This window comes from Salmo trutta, chromosome 35 (genome assembly GCF_901001165.1).
Source record: "Salmo trutta chromosome 35, fSalTru1.1, whole genome shotgun sequence".
In the NCBI taxonomy this organism is placed as follows: Eukaryota; Metazoa; Chordata; class Actinopteri; order Salmoniformes; family Salmonidae; genus Salmo; species Salmo trutta.
The window spans coordinates 28,605,226-28,621,047 of NC_042991.1; the positions used below are offsets into that span (position 1 = coordinate 28,605,226).

General features: G+C 42.0%; 1 protein-coding gene across 1 annotated transcript; it reads left to right on the forward strand.

Moving 5' to 3' along the window:
• Positions 1–1,833: 1,833 nt before the first annotated feature.
• LOC115174996 (transmembrane protein 151B) lies at positions 1,834–11,659 on the forward strand. Its single transcript, XM_029734094.1, has 2 exons — positions 1,834–2,496; positions 8,596–11,659. The coding sequence occupies exons 1-2, from the start codon at positions 2,410–2,412 to the stop codon at positions 10,045–10,047; spliced, it is 1,539 nt and encodes a 512-aa protein (XP_029589954.1). The 5' UTR covers positions 1,834–2,409; the 3' UTR covers positions 10,048–11,659.
• Positions 11,660–15,822: the final 4,163 nt, after the last annotated feature.

Below are 15,822 nucleotides of genomic sequence, written 5' to 3' on the forward strand. Positions count from 1 at the left end.
AGAAGCCACTGCTCCAAAACTACTATAAAAAAGACAGACTACGGTTTGCAACTGCACATGGGGACAAAGATCGTACTTTTTGGAGAAATTTCCTCTGGTCTGATGAAACAAAAATAGAACTGTTTGGCCATAATGACCGTCGTTAAATTTGGAGGATAAAGGGGGAGGCTTGCAAGCCAAAGAACACCATCCCAACCGTGAAGCACGGGGGTGGCAGCATCATGTTGTGGGGGTGCTTTGCTGCAGGAGGGACTGGTACACTTCACAAAATAGATGGCATCATGAGGAGGGAAAATTATGTGGATATATTGAAGCAACATCTCAAGACATCAGTCAGGAAGTTAAAGCTTGGTCGCAAATGGGTCTTCCAAATGGACAATGGCCCCAAGCATACTTCCAAAGTTGTGGCAAAATGGCTTAAGGACAACAAAGTCAAGGTATTGGAGTGGCCATCACAAATCCCTGACCTCAATCCCATAGACAATTTGTGGGCAGAACAGAAAAAGCGTGTGTGAGCAAGGAGGCCTACAAACCTGACTCAGTTACACCAGCTCTGTCAGGAGGAATGGACCAAAATTCACCCAATTTATTGTGGTAAGCTTGTGGAAAGCTACCTGAAGTTAAACAATTTAAAGGCAATGCTACCAAATACTAAGTGAGTGTATGTAAACTTCTGACCCACTGGGAATGTGATGAAATAAATAAAAGCTGAAATAAATCATTCTCTCTACTATTATTCTGACATTTCACATTCTTAAAATAAAGTGGTGATCCTAACTGACCAAAGACAGGGAATTTTGACTAGGATTAAATGTCAGGAATTGTGAAAAACTGAGTTTAAATGTATTTGGCTAAGGTGTATGTAAACTTCCGACTTCAACTGTACATTGATTATATCATGCTCACGTAATCACTGTGCCATCTAATAACATCACTTTGGGGTGAGCCATAAAACTGGCTCAGGTCAAACTGGCTTACTGGGAACTTGTGTTAAAGGCTTAGATCTTCACTGAGCCAAGGATAGTTTTCATTGAGTAGGCTATGGAGGTTTATACCAGTTCTATCAATCAATTGGTCTTCATCAGTAGACAGTCAGACTATATCAGTTGGACTTTGACTAAAATCTCTTCAAACAGAGGCCCACATCAGAAATGATTTGTTCACTTAGTGTTGTTATCCTCTAAAATGTGTGAATTTATGTTTTTCTTGTGTTCGTGATACGGATGTGTGTGTGTGTGGGTGTTAATAGAATACAATAAAATCCATCAATCTCAATCAATCAGTTTGGGAAATATGACTAGGTTTTCTGGCACAACAGTCTGCTTAAAGTGGCACTTCAGTTTCCTTTTCACCTCAATTAACATCTGATTTACTTAACAAAAGGCACATCTCAATAGGTGGTCCAGGTATGTCATGACATAGCACAAGTAGGGGAATGGGGTGCTTGCTCCTATATTGTTCCTCAAGCAAGGGGGAGGCCAATGACATCACGACTTCCCATCAAACCAACTCCTTGAATGCCCTACTCCTTGAAGTTTGTTTGCAGTTGTGTAAAAAAACAATATTTTGCTCTAAACTTTTTGTTGTTGTTGTACCGTTTAGTGTGTGTAATTTACTGTATCTGTAGGCCTACTTGGGATATCACTTTTCAACAGGAACAGTAAAAAACTTTCATCTCTCAATGACGTTCCATGTTGAATACGAGGCTATTAAGAAATATAATTGTACTAATAACATGGAATGGGGAATAACTCACCCATACAGACAATTTCACGTATCCCTTCCCTGCAGAGACCAATGGACACTGAAGGGGAACCTTGCTGTGAGCCGTCTACTGCCGTCTCATCACAGATACCTGGAGAGGATTGCAATCACCACGAGCACACACAGGCGCGCTCTTATATTTACATTTTGCCCGTGCCATATCGTGTAGAATAGTCTACAGAGTATTTGTCTTTGTCCTATATAGCCTAGTAGTGCACTTGTTTTTTCATTTACTGAGGCTAATTTATGCAGCTGCCATGACCATTTTATCCTGACGGGGACTGACTGATGTCTTTACCATTTCCCACTACTCTATCGCAAGAGCCTTTCGGAAGCACCTGCATCAACGCGCAAAGGAAGGAGCCCAATGTTTTCTACCGCGGACATATGAACCCAAGACATTACGCTTTGGATATAGGCTGCCCGTAGCCATGCAACGACACCTCACATCAAAGATTCTGTGGGGAAGAAGATGCTGCTTTGAAACTGGAGCATTGTTAACCATGATGTAGAGGTTCCTTCCGGCTAAATCGGGTTGGATTATGTAGCCTGCGATAGGCTTGCTGGCGAGTTTACGTTGCCCTGTGATTTGAACCTCAGTTTTCCTAAAGTGATCCATGCCCCTGTGTTTTTGCCTTTGTCAACATGTCCCCAGCATCGGCTGCCACGGCCAGTGAGAGCAGCACCACTACCGTTCCAGAGGAGGACACAGAGGAGAGCCCCCGCGAGGAGGTGAGAGAAGAGAACCGCTTTGTATACCTTCAATTTTGCGCCTCCGGCTGCACAAGAGCTGCTAGGCGAATCGTGCAATTGGCAAAATAGTTAATATTCATATCGCAGCTAAATCACCCATAACCTGAGCCCTAATCTGATTCAGAGATAGCAGCTCAATTACCCACTTATAATAAACGCATTAGGCGCTGCAGCTGCACCAATACGGTTTTTACCGTTTATCATGTAAATTATAAATAGCCTATAGTTTTGACCATATTATTCATTCAATATGTTGTGTAGCTGTGCGTGAGTGTGCGCTTGTTTTTGTCTCGTCTCCAGCCACTGTAAAACATCCAGGTTATATGGTCCCTTTCTGGTGGGTATCAAAATGATTGACAGCCCCCTGTCTGAGGAGATATCGTAATGACAGGCTATAGGCCTATACTCCTGTCAAGGCAAGGGATTATTAAATCCCTTTAAATATTCATTTATACAGCAATATTAACATTCTGGACGCATTTCACAAACTATTATTATTTCTAATAGCGACAATGAACCCTTCTTGTTTTAATAGTGTCATTCTGATCAGGGAACATTCTGATAAGGGAACATTCTGATCAGGGAACATTCTGATCAGGGAACCTTCTGATCAGGGAACATTCTGATCAGGGAACATTCTGATCATAGAACATTCTGATCAGGGAACATTCTGATCAGGGAACACTATTGTATCATTTTTTTTAGCTGCTGGTGGGTTATATTTTGAGGATTTAATAGGGTTTATTATCAGTTGATAGGATGTGTCACTAACCATTTGAATGTATTCATTAGCTTACATTTACAATTCCTGTTACACTTCTGGATTAAACATAAGACTGAAGAGCTGACAATTCCAATCAAGTAGTAGGTTTAAGTATAGAGATGTGCTAATGTGGAGTCAAACTTTTGTTTTAGTTGGGCATCTCTTCCATTAGCCTTTCTATTACACTAAAGGATTTTTTTGTACCACAGAGCCAGTCTTAAGAGAGAAGTGTCAGCTTGACAGAAACTCAATTGGGGGTAATTCCATGGTAACATAGTGATGCTGAGACTCCGATTTTTCACTTTAAAATGTATGTAAAACAATAACCAATGATTGCGAAGTTAAACAATAAAACAATAAATACAACTCTATGCACAAGGACTACCTTTAACAATTTCCACTGAACATTTTACAAAAACACAATTTACTTGAAGAACAGTGCAGATACAAAGTTTGGTAACAGAATGCTGTTGATGCCATCATTCTGTTACCAAACTTTGCATGTGCAAAGTTCTCGAAATTTCACGAAATGATTGTTTTATAACGTATTGTAGCATATAAAAATAGGTCATTTACAAGTGGAAACACCATGTCACAGGTAGTGGGAATGAAAGCCAGTCAATCTGACTGTCACGGTTGTGTGTAGGAACGGACCAAGGTGCAGCGTGCGTATCGTTCCACATCTTTATTTCTATGTGAAACTATGCAAGACAGACAATAAACTATAAACAAAAACAACAAACCGTGACGAAGAGGTGCTACATGCATAAACTCAAAATAATCTCCCACAAACACTAGTGGGAAAAACAACAACTTAAATATGATCCCCAATTAGAGACAACGATGACCAGCTGCCTCTAATCATACGAAAACCCCAACCTAGAAAAAATAACCTAGAACACAACATAGAAAATGTAAACTAGACAAAAAACCCAACATAGAAAAAAGAAACTACAACCAAACATAGAAATAAATAAACTAAACAAAACACCCCAGTCACGCCCCGACCTACTCTACCATAGAAAAATATGAGCTCTCTATGGTCAGGACGTGACACTGACAGTGTGAACCCAGAGAAAGCCTAAAGTAATCGGGTAGAAAGTGGGACACTTCTTTAACACCCTCACTTTGTGCTTCATCAACACCATTTGTTGAACACACCTCTGGTGAAAATCAGGCCACCTGAGAGTGTCATCATTATGGCTGTTTTCGGCTCCTACAGAATTCATTAGGAAGTAGGCATTATCCATGAAGTAGGCATTATCCACAAAGAAGACATTATCCATGAAGTAGGCATTATCCACCCACACAGCAAGACAATCATTTTTCATATCATTATTTCATTGTATAGTATTAATTCAGCTGCCTCCCATATTGTTGATAATTAATTGCCTGGTGCATTTTCCCTAGCTTCACCATTTTACCATGAAGATTCCCACTGCTTTTTCAATCAGCTTTTATCAAATGAAGCTTAAAATGTCAGACGCCGTGACTGCAATGCTCTCCTAATGAAAAATATTCATCAAGTTACATCTAGAATTGACTGAGAAATGGCTGTACCTGCTATCCTGCTTTCCTCTAAGGTTTCCCAAACACTCTATAGCCTGTTTCTGTATTGTTGAGGCAAGTGGTCATGATGAATATACGATGTATTGATGTTTGCTATGCATGATATACATCGGACCAGAATAGATCATCAGACCAGACGGTATCTTTCCTCAGGCACCTCGAGATGCTCAGAGCTTGAACATACCCTACTGCCATAGGTAAGGGCAGGCATGCTGTATAACACAATGTGAAACATTATCTGTTGGACACCAGGCAAATACACAAAAATAGTAGAAGAAATAAAAGTATTTCCTTCAAATTAAAAGTCTAAAAGAAAATGTAGTGCAATATACATTGTGCAAACACAACGTGTATCCCTTCAAAGCTGTAGAATGTTAGATGAGTACCAAAGGACACCCCCATCCTCTACAATCAATCATGATCTCATGTCATGCAGCTTAAACTCATATTACTTTATGCTCAATTCAAAAAGAGGGCACAACAACTCCATGCAACAGGAGCTGGAAAGTGTGTTATGTTAGATTGATTACGGTACTGGCTAGAGTTTATCCACTGCCAGTGAGTGAATAATATTCCATTGCAGTAGCATATCAACAGAAGGGGAAATTCAGTGCTAAGCCCTCTGCCCTGTGGGGCGTTGTGTTGACAGGGGGCATGGGGACCATGTCATGTGACAAGGTAGGGGGAGGATAATTATGGAGAAGGAACATCTATTATTTACTCAGTGCTGTCATGTTAGGAGCACGGCTTGCTCATGTGTTTTTCTTTTCACAACATATCAGAGAAGGTCTTTTGTAAAAACCTGGAATACATTTTGGCGAAACCTGTATTTAAATCCCCAAAAAGGTTGTCTATACAGTACTATCCTGTATTATACACTGGGTGGTTCGAGCCCTGAATGCTGATTGGCTGAAAGCTGTGGTATATCGTATACCATAGGTATGATCAAAAAAATATTTTTACTGTTCTAATTACATTGGTAACCAGTTTATAATAGCAATAAGGCACCTCAGGGTTTGCGGTATATGATATACCATGGTTAAGGTCTGTATTCAGGCACTCTGCGTTGCTTCGTGCATAAGAACCACACCCCCTCGTGCCTTATTGCATAAATAACCTATGCAACGAAAGATAACCATTGAAGCATGATGCCTCCTCTTCATAGCTGGTTGCAATGTCCTGCCTACCCTCTGTAGGCTACTGTTTAGTTCCAACAAATTAATCCACTGCCAAAAGTATCACCCCATGATGTCCAGGCAGCGAGCCTCCTGTACTATACACCATTAAGCCAATCAATCTCTGCCCCCTGTGTGATGACTGATATGCAAATGTAGGAATGAACTGCGCTATAATCCAGCCATCCTGAGGCTTTTGGATCCCTTGCCAACCGTGTGGGTAGGCTGCACTCCCATAAGGCGTGACCAGCTCCTGATGCAGGCACTGGGGCTTGCGGTGCCCTGGGGTGGAAAAGATACCACCAGCTTCATTGTGCCTGGATGAAATGGCTGCATGATTTCTTCTGGATGGTTTGCTCTCTTAACGGTTCACAATTTTGGAATCCAAAGTGTTTTAGATATCTGTTTAAATACATACTATTTATATGAGTAAAACATTATTTTGTAGCTAATATAGCTAATTTCACTTTTATAATGCTACTGTATATTTGATCAGAAGACTCCTATATCCACATACATAGGGCCATAAACTGGGAGTGCTTCACACTCACTTGAAGTTGCTGGTAGTATATGTGAGGTACTTCATGGCGACAAACGCATTAAATGTTTTCTCAATGGCCTGGAATGGAAACAAGCAGATTCTCATGAAAAGGTTGAGAGTTCAGATGAAGTGTGTGAGCCGTTTGATCTTAACAAGCAAAGACATGCTCAAGCGGCTCCCTGCTCAGGCATAAGATATGTTAATGCACTTAGAATGCTGACTATTTCTCTAAATATTTAATGTGTTGCAAAGAGCAGGTGCTTTTGGTGTTTCTATAGAGTTATTTAAAAGATACAGTGAGGGGAAAAAATATTTGATCCCCTGCTGATTTTGTACGTTTGCCCACTCACAAAGAAATGATCAGTCTATCATTTTAATGGTAGGTTTATTTGAACAGTGAGACAGAAAAACAACAAAAAAATCCAGAAAAATGCATGTCAAAGATTTTATAAAATGATTTGCATTTTAATGAGGGAAATAAGTATTTGACCCCTCTGCAAAACATTACTTAGTACTTGGTGGCAAAACCCTTGTTTGCAATCACAGAGGTCAGACATTTCTTGTAGTTGGCCACCAGGTTTGCACACATCTCAGGAGGGATTTTGTCCCACTCCTCTTTGCAGATCTTCTCCAAGTCATTAAGGTTTCGAGGCTGACGTTTGGCAACTTGAACCTTCAGCTCCCTCCACAGATTTTCTATGGGATTAAGGTCTGGAGACTGGCTAGGCCACTCCAGGACCTTAATGTGCTTCTTCTTGAGCCACTCCTTTGTTGCCTTGGCTGTGTGTTTTGGATCATTGTCATGCTGGAATACCCATCCATGACCCATTTTCAATGCCCTGGCTGAGGGAAGGAGGTTCTCACCCAAGATTTGACGGTACATGGCCCCGTCCATCGTCCCTTTGATGCGGTGAAGTTGTCCTGTCCCCTTAGCAGAAAAACACCCCCAAAGCATAATGTTTCCACCTCCATGTTTGACGGTGGGGATGGTGTTCTTGGGGTCATAGGCAGCATTCCTCCTCCTCCAAACACAGCGAGTTGAGTTGATGCCAAAGAGCTCCATTTTGGTCTCATCTGACCACAACACTTTCACCTAGTTGTCCTCTGAATCATTCAGATGTTCATTGGCAAAATTCAGGCGGGCATGTATATGTGCTTTCTTGAGCAGGGAGACCTTGCGGGCGCTGCAGGATTTCAGTCCTTCACAGCGTAGTGTGTTACCAATTGTTTTCTTGGTGACTATGGTCCCAGCTACCTTGAGATCATTGACAAGATCATCCTGTGTAGTTCTGGGCTAATTCCTCACCGTTCTCATGATCATTGCAACTCCACGTGGTGAGATCTTGCATGGAGCCCCAGGCCGAGGGAGATTGACAGTTATTTTGTGTGTCTTCCATTTGCGAATAATCGCACCAACTGTTGTCACCATCTCACCAAACTGCTTGGCGATGCTCTTGTAGCCCATTCCAGCCTTGTGTAGGTCTACAATCTTGTCCCTGACATCCTTAGAGAGCTCTTTGGTCTTGGCCATGGTGGAGAGTTTGGAATCTGATTGATTGATTGCTTCAGTGGACAGGTGTCTTTTAAATAGGTAACAAACTGAGATTAGGAGCACTCCCTTTAAGAGTGTGCTCCTAATCTCAGCTCGTTACCTGTATAAAAGACACCTGGGAGCCAGAAATCTTTCTGATTGAGAGGGGGTCAAATACTTATTTCCCTCATTAAAATGCAAATCAATTTCTAACATTTTTGACATGCGTTTTTCTGGATTTTTTGTTGTTGTTATTCTGTCTCTCACTGTTCAAATAAACCTACCATTAAAATTATAGACTGATCATTTATTTGTCAGTGGGCAAACGTACAAAATCAGCAGGGGATCAAATACTTTTTCCCCTCACTGTAGCTATTATTTAAAAAATCCATTGATTCATTCTCATCAGGTATTTGAAATGCATTTTGTCCACAATGCTTGCAGGTATGTTTTCACAGACTCAGATTGGTATTTTCTCTCTCTGTTTCCCTCTGTGCAGCAGCGGCCCCTGAAGCAGTCACTCAGTAAATCCCTGTGCAGGGAGAGCCACTGGAAATGCCTGATCCTGTCCCTGCTCATCTACGGCTGCATGGGGGCCATGACCTGGTGCCACGTGACCAAGGTGACGCGCCTCTCCTTCGACAGTGCCTACAAGGTCAAGTCCATGATGTACCACGAAAGCCCCTGCTCCAACGGTTACATCTACATCCCTGTGGCCTTCATGGTCATGCTCTACGTGGTCTACCTGGTGGAGTGCTGGCACTGCCACACCCACAACCAGCTACAGCACAAGGTGAACGTGGAGAGTGTGGGAGAGCGTGTCGGGCGCATGCAGCAGGCCACGCCCTGCATCTGGTGGAAGGCCATCAGCTACCACTATGTGCGGCGGACGCGACAGGTAACACGCTACCGTAACGGAGATGCATACACCACCACACAGGTGTACCACGAGCGCGTCAACACGCATGTGGCCGAGGCGGAGTTTGACTACAGCAACTGCGGTGTGAAGGACATATCCAAGCAGCTGCAGGGCCTAGACTGCTTCCCTGTCACCAAGCTGAGGTTCACCAAGTGCTTTAGCTTCGCCAACGTGGAGTCGGAGAACGCCTACCTGACTCAGCGGGCCCGCTTCTTCACTGAGAATGAGGGCCTGGATGACTACATGGAGGCCCGCGAGGGAATGCACTTGAAGAATGTAGACTTTAAGGAGTACATGATTGCCTTCTCGGATCCGGACCACCTGCCCTGGTACGTGTCCAACTACGTGTTCTGGACGGCAGCCGCCTTCACCTTCTCCTGGCCGCTGCGCGTGCTAACCGAGTACCGCACGGCCTACGTCCACTACCACGTGGAGAAGCTGTTCGGCTTCGACTATGTCCCTGTCACGCCATCTGAGGAGCGACCATATTGCCACCACATCCCTCGGGTCAACACCATCGACAGCACCGAGTTGGAGTGGCACATCCGCTCCAACCAGCAGCTGGTGCCCAGCTATTCAGAGGCTGTACTCATGGACCTGGCTCAGCTCTCGTCAGGTGGCGGCGGCAATGCCAACACCTACTCAATGTGCGGCGGCTACGGCAGCTACCGGCAGAACTGCGAGCGCTGCCACCGCACCATCAGCAGCTCGTCCATCTTCTCGCGCAGCGCACTGAGCATCTGTACTGGGACTAGCCCGCGCATCCCCTTCAGCGGCAGCCGCTTCTCGCTGTCGCGGCTGTACGGATCGCGGCGCAGCTGCCTGTGGCGGAGCAGCGGCAGCCTCAATGAGACATCGCGCCCCACAGAGAGCACGCGCTGCCTGACGCCGTCGGGCCAGCTGACTAGCGAGGAGAATCCGCCGGACTACCAGGACGCGCTCTACTTCCCTGTGCTCATCGTGCACCGCAACGAGGGCTGCCTGAACCACTCGCTGCACAGGAACGGATCCTGCGTGGAGACCTCTATATGACCCAGTGCTGGGCCTCCCAGTCCAGACCTGAACAAGGAATGTAATGTTACTGTCCTTTCTCTGGGAGGACACTGACTGGATAATGAACCTTCCTTTTGGATCTTTTTTTCCCCCCATTAGACCACAGAACACATGACACACCAGTGGCATTCCGGAACCCTTCCAGACCTCTTCCAACACTGTTTATCAAAGACAGTACTGAGTTAAATGCACATTTTGAATGCTCACTCCACCTTTTCCATAATTTCCTTTGCAGCCCAGCTCATCTCACATGAGATGCCCTCCAGTGATATGTTCATCATAGTAAGTAATAGACTATGTAACTATCTCAAAGCATGTATGAAAAATCAGACAGTCTGCGACAAATGGACATAATGATCTGAGAATGATATTTGGAAGGACATATGTTGCGCGGAATGCACACCACCACCATTCTGGACCAATCACAATGCTCTGTTCATATCAGTTTGAGTTTCCTTAACCAAAGTGTCATGTTAGCTTCCACACTATCTATAAATAGAGAACATGAAAAGCAAGGTAAACTAATAGACATTTGGCCCGAGAATAAACTCCACCTTAAATCGTAGTGCATTTTGCTGTTGTCATAACCAGGTAGCAAACAACTTCAATTGGAACATCTGTTTTCGAAGTTGGATAAAATTTGTTATTTTGTAAGAGTCTTAGAAGGGATGTCTTGTGACTGAAAATCCCCAACACAGCTCAACACAGCTCAAGACAGCTCAACGGTAGAGGCCTTCATTGGAGATGACTCATAAGTGGGGCATGAGTTTAAGGAACATAAACATGATTTATTCAAGCCTTAGAGAGCAATTTGGAGATGGGAAGGAAAACCATGAAGCCACATTAAATAATTGAGAGCAAGAAAAGTTTAAAACATCTGACTTATTTTTCTAGTAAATGCATTACTGGATATTTGAAATTATGTTGCAGATATCAAAGTAAATTCATACAGACTATAATTTGTTTCCCCTCTAGCTCATGGTTCTTAATGAAAAGCCTTAGATGCAGATCTAAAATTTTAATTAAAACATTACAATTTGAAACACATTTGGGCTATGTGATGGTGTAGTTGTTTGTTTTGAGGCCAACAAGAGATCTTTTTACGGAATTAATGTTCTTTCATGATAATGATGATGATGTGAGATACAGCAGTTACAACATCCAGTTAATTAGCAACGGGAATCAAATATCACAGGATGCAATAACATTCCCACTTCCTGACCCTCTAAATATAGTAACATAGTCAGACCCATGAATAATTTAGATCAGGAGGACTAAATGGTACAAATACTTCAAACTGAATCCATGAGAGAAGTCTTTCATCGCATCATTTTCCTTACTGTCAATATTACTGTGTCACTCTTCACTACATGTTAATGCATTTCTGATTAACTAATACATACAACATCAATGTGATTATATCATGTCAACTCAGCTGTCAATAATAACCTCAGCATTGCATATCTCCTATTTGTAATTAATATTTGAACTCAAAATGATTATTAATTACTATATGAACAATAATTTCCTTCAAACTACCTCTTCTTTGTTTTCGTGATTTAAGTGCTTGACTGTGGGTGCTTTAAAGTTTGGCTTAAAACCACACCTAAACCACATAGCTCACCTACCCATTCATCCAAAACCACACCTAAACCACATAGCTCACCTACCCATTCATCCAAAACTACACCTAAACCACATAGCTCACCTACACATTCATCCAAAACTACACCTAAACCACATAGCTCACCTACCCATTCATCCAAAACTACACCTAAACAACATACTGTAGCTCACCTACCCATTCATCCAAAACTACACCTAAACAACATACTGTAGCTCACCTACCCATTCATCCAAAACTACACCTAAACCACATAGCTCACCTACCCATTCATCCAAAACTACACCTAAACCACATAGCTCACCTACCCATTCATCCAAAACTACACCTAAACCACATACTGTAGCTCACCTACCCATTCATCCAAAACTACACCTAAACCACATAGCTCACCTACCCATTCATCCAAAACTACACCTAAACCACATAGCTCACCTACCCATTCATCCAAAACTACACCTAAACAACATACTGTAGCTCACCTACCCATTCATCCAAAACTACACCTAAACAACATACTGTAGCTCACCTACCCATTCATCCAAAACCACACCTAAACCACATAGCTCACCTACCCATCCATCCAAAACCACACCTAAACAACATACTGTAGCTCACCTACCCATCCATCCAAAACCACACCTAAACAACATACTGTAGCTCACCTACCCATCCATCCAAAACCACACCTAAACAACATACTGTAGCTCACCTACCCATTCATCCAAAACTACACCTAAACAACATACTGTAGCTCACCTACCCATTCATCCAACCAACCAACCAACCAACCAACCAGAAATACAAAGGCAGAAACAGAGCAACTCAACTTCCACTGCATCTCTTCTAGGTAGCAATATACTGATGAGACAGGACATTTAATTGAGGCTGGCACCAATGATCAGGCCCTGAAAACTTCAAGATGTGCTTTGTCTATTGTCAGAAAAAGAAGCTTTAAAAGCAGGACCACGTGCTGATTCTGATGATCCCTATCAGAAACAGCCAGACAGCATCACAGAGACCCAAAATAGACTGAGGGCTGTGTTCAAACACTGATAATGTCAGCTTTAATAATAAACCAGGAGGATTTTTGAAGATCTGAGAATAAACACGATCACAACTGATCAAATGTTCTATGTACTAATGGCTTATTTCCACTAGCAAAGTTTCAAAGCAAGACCAGGTAAATAATATTTAAAAATAAGTTCAATAAATGTGTAGAATTCACACCTAGGATTAATCTAACCACTAGGCAGGGTAGCCTAGTGGTTAGAGCGTTGGACTAGTAACTGAAAGGTTGCAAGTTCAAATCCCTGAGCTGGCAAGGTACAAATCTGTCATTTTGCCCCTGAACAGGCGGTTAACCCACTGTTCCTAGGCCGTCATTGAAAATAAGAATTTGTTCTTAACTGACTTGCCTAGTTAAATAAAAAATGTAAATAAAAAAAAATCACTTATAAAGTACACAGAATGGGTGCCCAGCTCATGAAGTGAAAAATCCAACCCACTTCCCCCAGTCCACTGAAATATACACACACATTTTGTAAATAACTCTTTAAATGGTTTTGAAGGTAGCGGTCAAAGGGCTTTGTTGCTGTGATCAAACTAAAGCTAACCCTAGGAGCAATATGGCCAGGGATAAGAGCTAAGCTGACAGCTAGCCAGTCACTTCTGGCCCAGAGGCCTCTGCTATTTAATAGAAAACAACTCTGATGAATTCAGGGTGATGGCAGAGCTCAGTAATCTATGCCCAGGACTCACACTTACAATTCACACATTGTTATTAGATCTATATACACAAAGGATAGATAGGCCTTTCTCCATTTTATGTATCCTACTGACCTCAGATTCTCACAGCCATTCCCATTCATACTCAGAAATGACTAGCATTATTGACTGATGTGGATATGTGATTGAATTGACTGTAAACATTGGATTGACCACTTAATAATCTAACGCTGTCAAAGATAAACTCATTCTGCTCATTCTGAAAAAACACACCTATTTTGTGAAATCCAGTGATCATCCCATGAACAAAAATTGCATTAACAATATACTGGTAGATCTCTTGCAGAGAGTGTAATACCATTTCTTTCTCTTGATGCGTTTCTTCCTTACACCTTACTACCTTTATAATGTCACTTGCCACTGGCCATTTTAGGGAACTAGATGCGAAGCAATTAAAGGAAGTTGTTCAACCTCAATCCCATTCTCTCGACAACAAACCAAAAAACACTTTATCTATACAATAAAGCAGCAAACAAAAAATACACACCAGTCATAACCACAAGACACTGAGTCCTGTCTGGTTAGTTGTGGCTCACCTCATCAAAAGCGCATCTATGCAACCCCCATAACCAACTCAGCAGTGTAGTCAGGATATCCACCTTACATTTGTCATAAATTCTACCCCTTGACCTTTTCTTATTATCCCTGTCAGCTGACTTGACAGTGTTGTTTGATTTGTTTCCCAGATAGGAGGCTATGAGGATGCACTTAAGTGCCCATATTCACAGTCTCAGAGTAGGAGTGCTGATATATTATCATTTTTGCCTTTTAGATCATAATGAAAAAGGGGAGACCTGATCCTAGATCAACACTCCTAGGTCTGCTCTGCAGTTCCTTAAAGTGTCAGAGGCTTTGACCGTGTGTATCAGCTGAAACGAATCACAGCATGTGACACAGCTCTGTAACCATACTGATGCTCCTATAGCAGATGATGGAAGGAAGGTTATTCTAGCCTAGCTGGAGGTCACACATGTCATGGGAAGCACAGTTCACTCAGTCACAGAATGCCCTCTTTTTCATTTGAAGATTTTCAGAGTTTTGATGAGCTCTCTTTAGATCACTCCTATTATGGCTGAGATGGGTTGAAGTTAGGAAACAGCAGATAGTGAAGCCCCAGAGTTTTAGATTTCAACAATGGTAAAAAAAAAAAGATAGTGATACTGGCATTATATTACCGACATTACATTACAGACTCAATAGTCCATTGCTCACTGACCAGCCTCTCACTAATAAAAAAAAGTTAATTTAATGTAGATAAAACAATTATATCAGATGGCTTCACTGTGATATGTAATTGTGTACAAATAAAAGTGTTTAACAGTGTTATGTTTACTAACCATAAAACAATGAATAGTATTCAAGCACAGCAAACCAAGGTTATCAAACTTAGTTTTTTAGTGACAATTCAGAAAACTGAAAATCTTTTCCTACCACAGACTGTTAACTTCGAACCCTTTATCATAATGTAACATAGAACTAGGCTTGCAAAATTCCGGTAACTTTCCACAAAATCCCGGTTGGTAGATTCCCAGAAACAGGAGGGCATAACCAGGAAATCCTGAATCTTCCAACCAGGATTTCTGAAATACCTGGGAATTCTGAGAAAGTGGAATTTTGCAACCCTAGATGGAACCCTTTATCGTGTGTACAAAGTGGAGTAATACCTTATAATACTGTATGTACTCTCACACCCAGAATGCTTTTGGGGCTCCTCTTTTTATAATGTTGTGTATAATTTTGTGGCTTAAAACAGGATTGCAGGAGAACGATTTTGTACTGTAAGTAATACAGAGATTGTAGGTTAGGACTGTCATCGTGTTTCTTGTGCTTAGTCGATTGTGTCACCAATAAATGCATAAAATGTGGTGTTTTATTCACAAACACTGCTAATCCTCAAATGTACTCGACAACAGGGAAGTGTTTCGGGTTTTCAGATCAACAATCGACACATTTCTATATAAAATGGTGTTGTACAAGGAAAATGAATCTTGTAAATACAGTACAATTTCAATTGCAGACCCTGCGTCCAATCTGATGCTGTATGAGCTATACACTTACTTTGCAATGGCAGAGCACTGTTGATTATTTCCTTTCGACGTTATTAGTACGTTTTAACACTCTTTCTTGATAGGGTCAAAGGCTGGAAGAGATTACACATTTTTGTATGGAGGTCAAAGCCACAGATTTGAGTGCAGACAACCTTTTACATAAGGAAGCCAACCGCTGACTTATTCGATCAATATTCCACTATCTTAGACTGTCATTCAGACTAGTTTCATTGGTTTGCGTCGCAAATGGCACCCTATTTCCTATGTAGTGCTCTACTTTCAAACATATCCCTC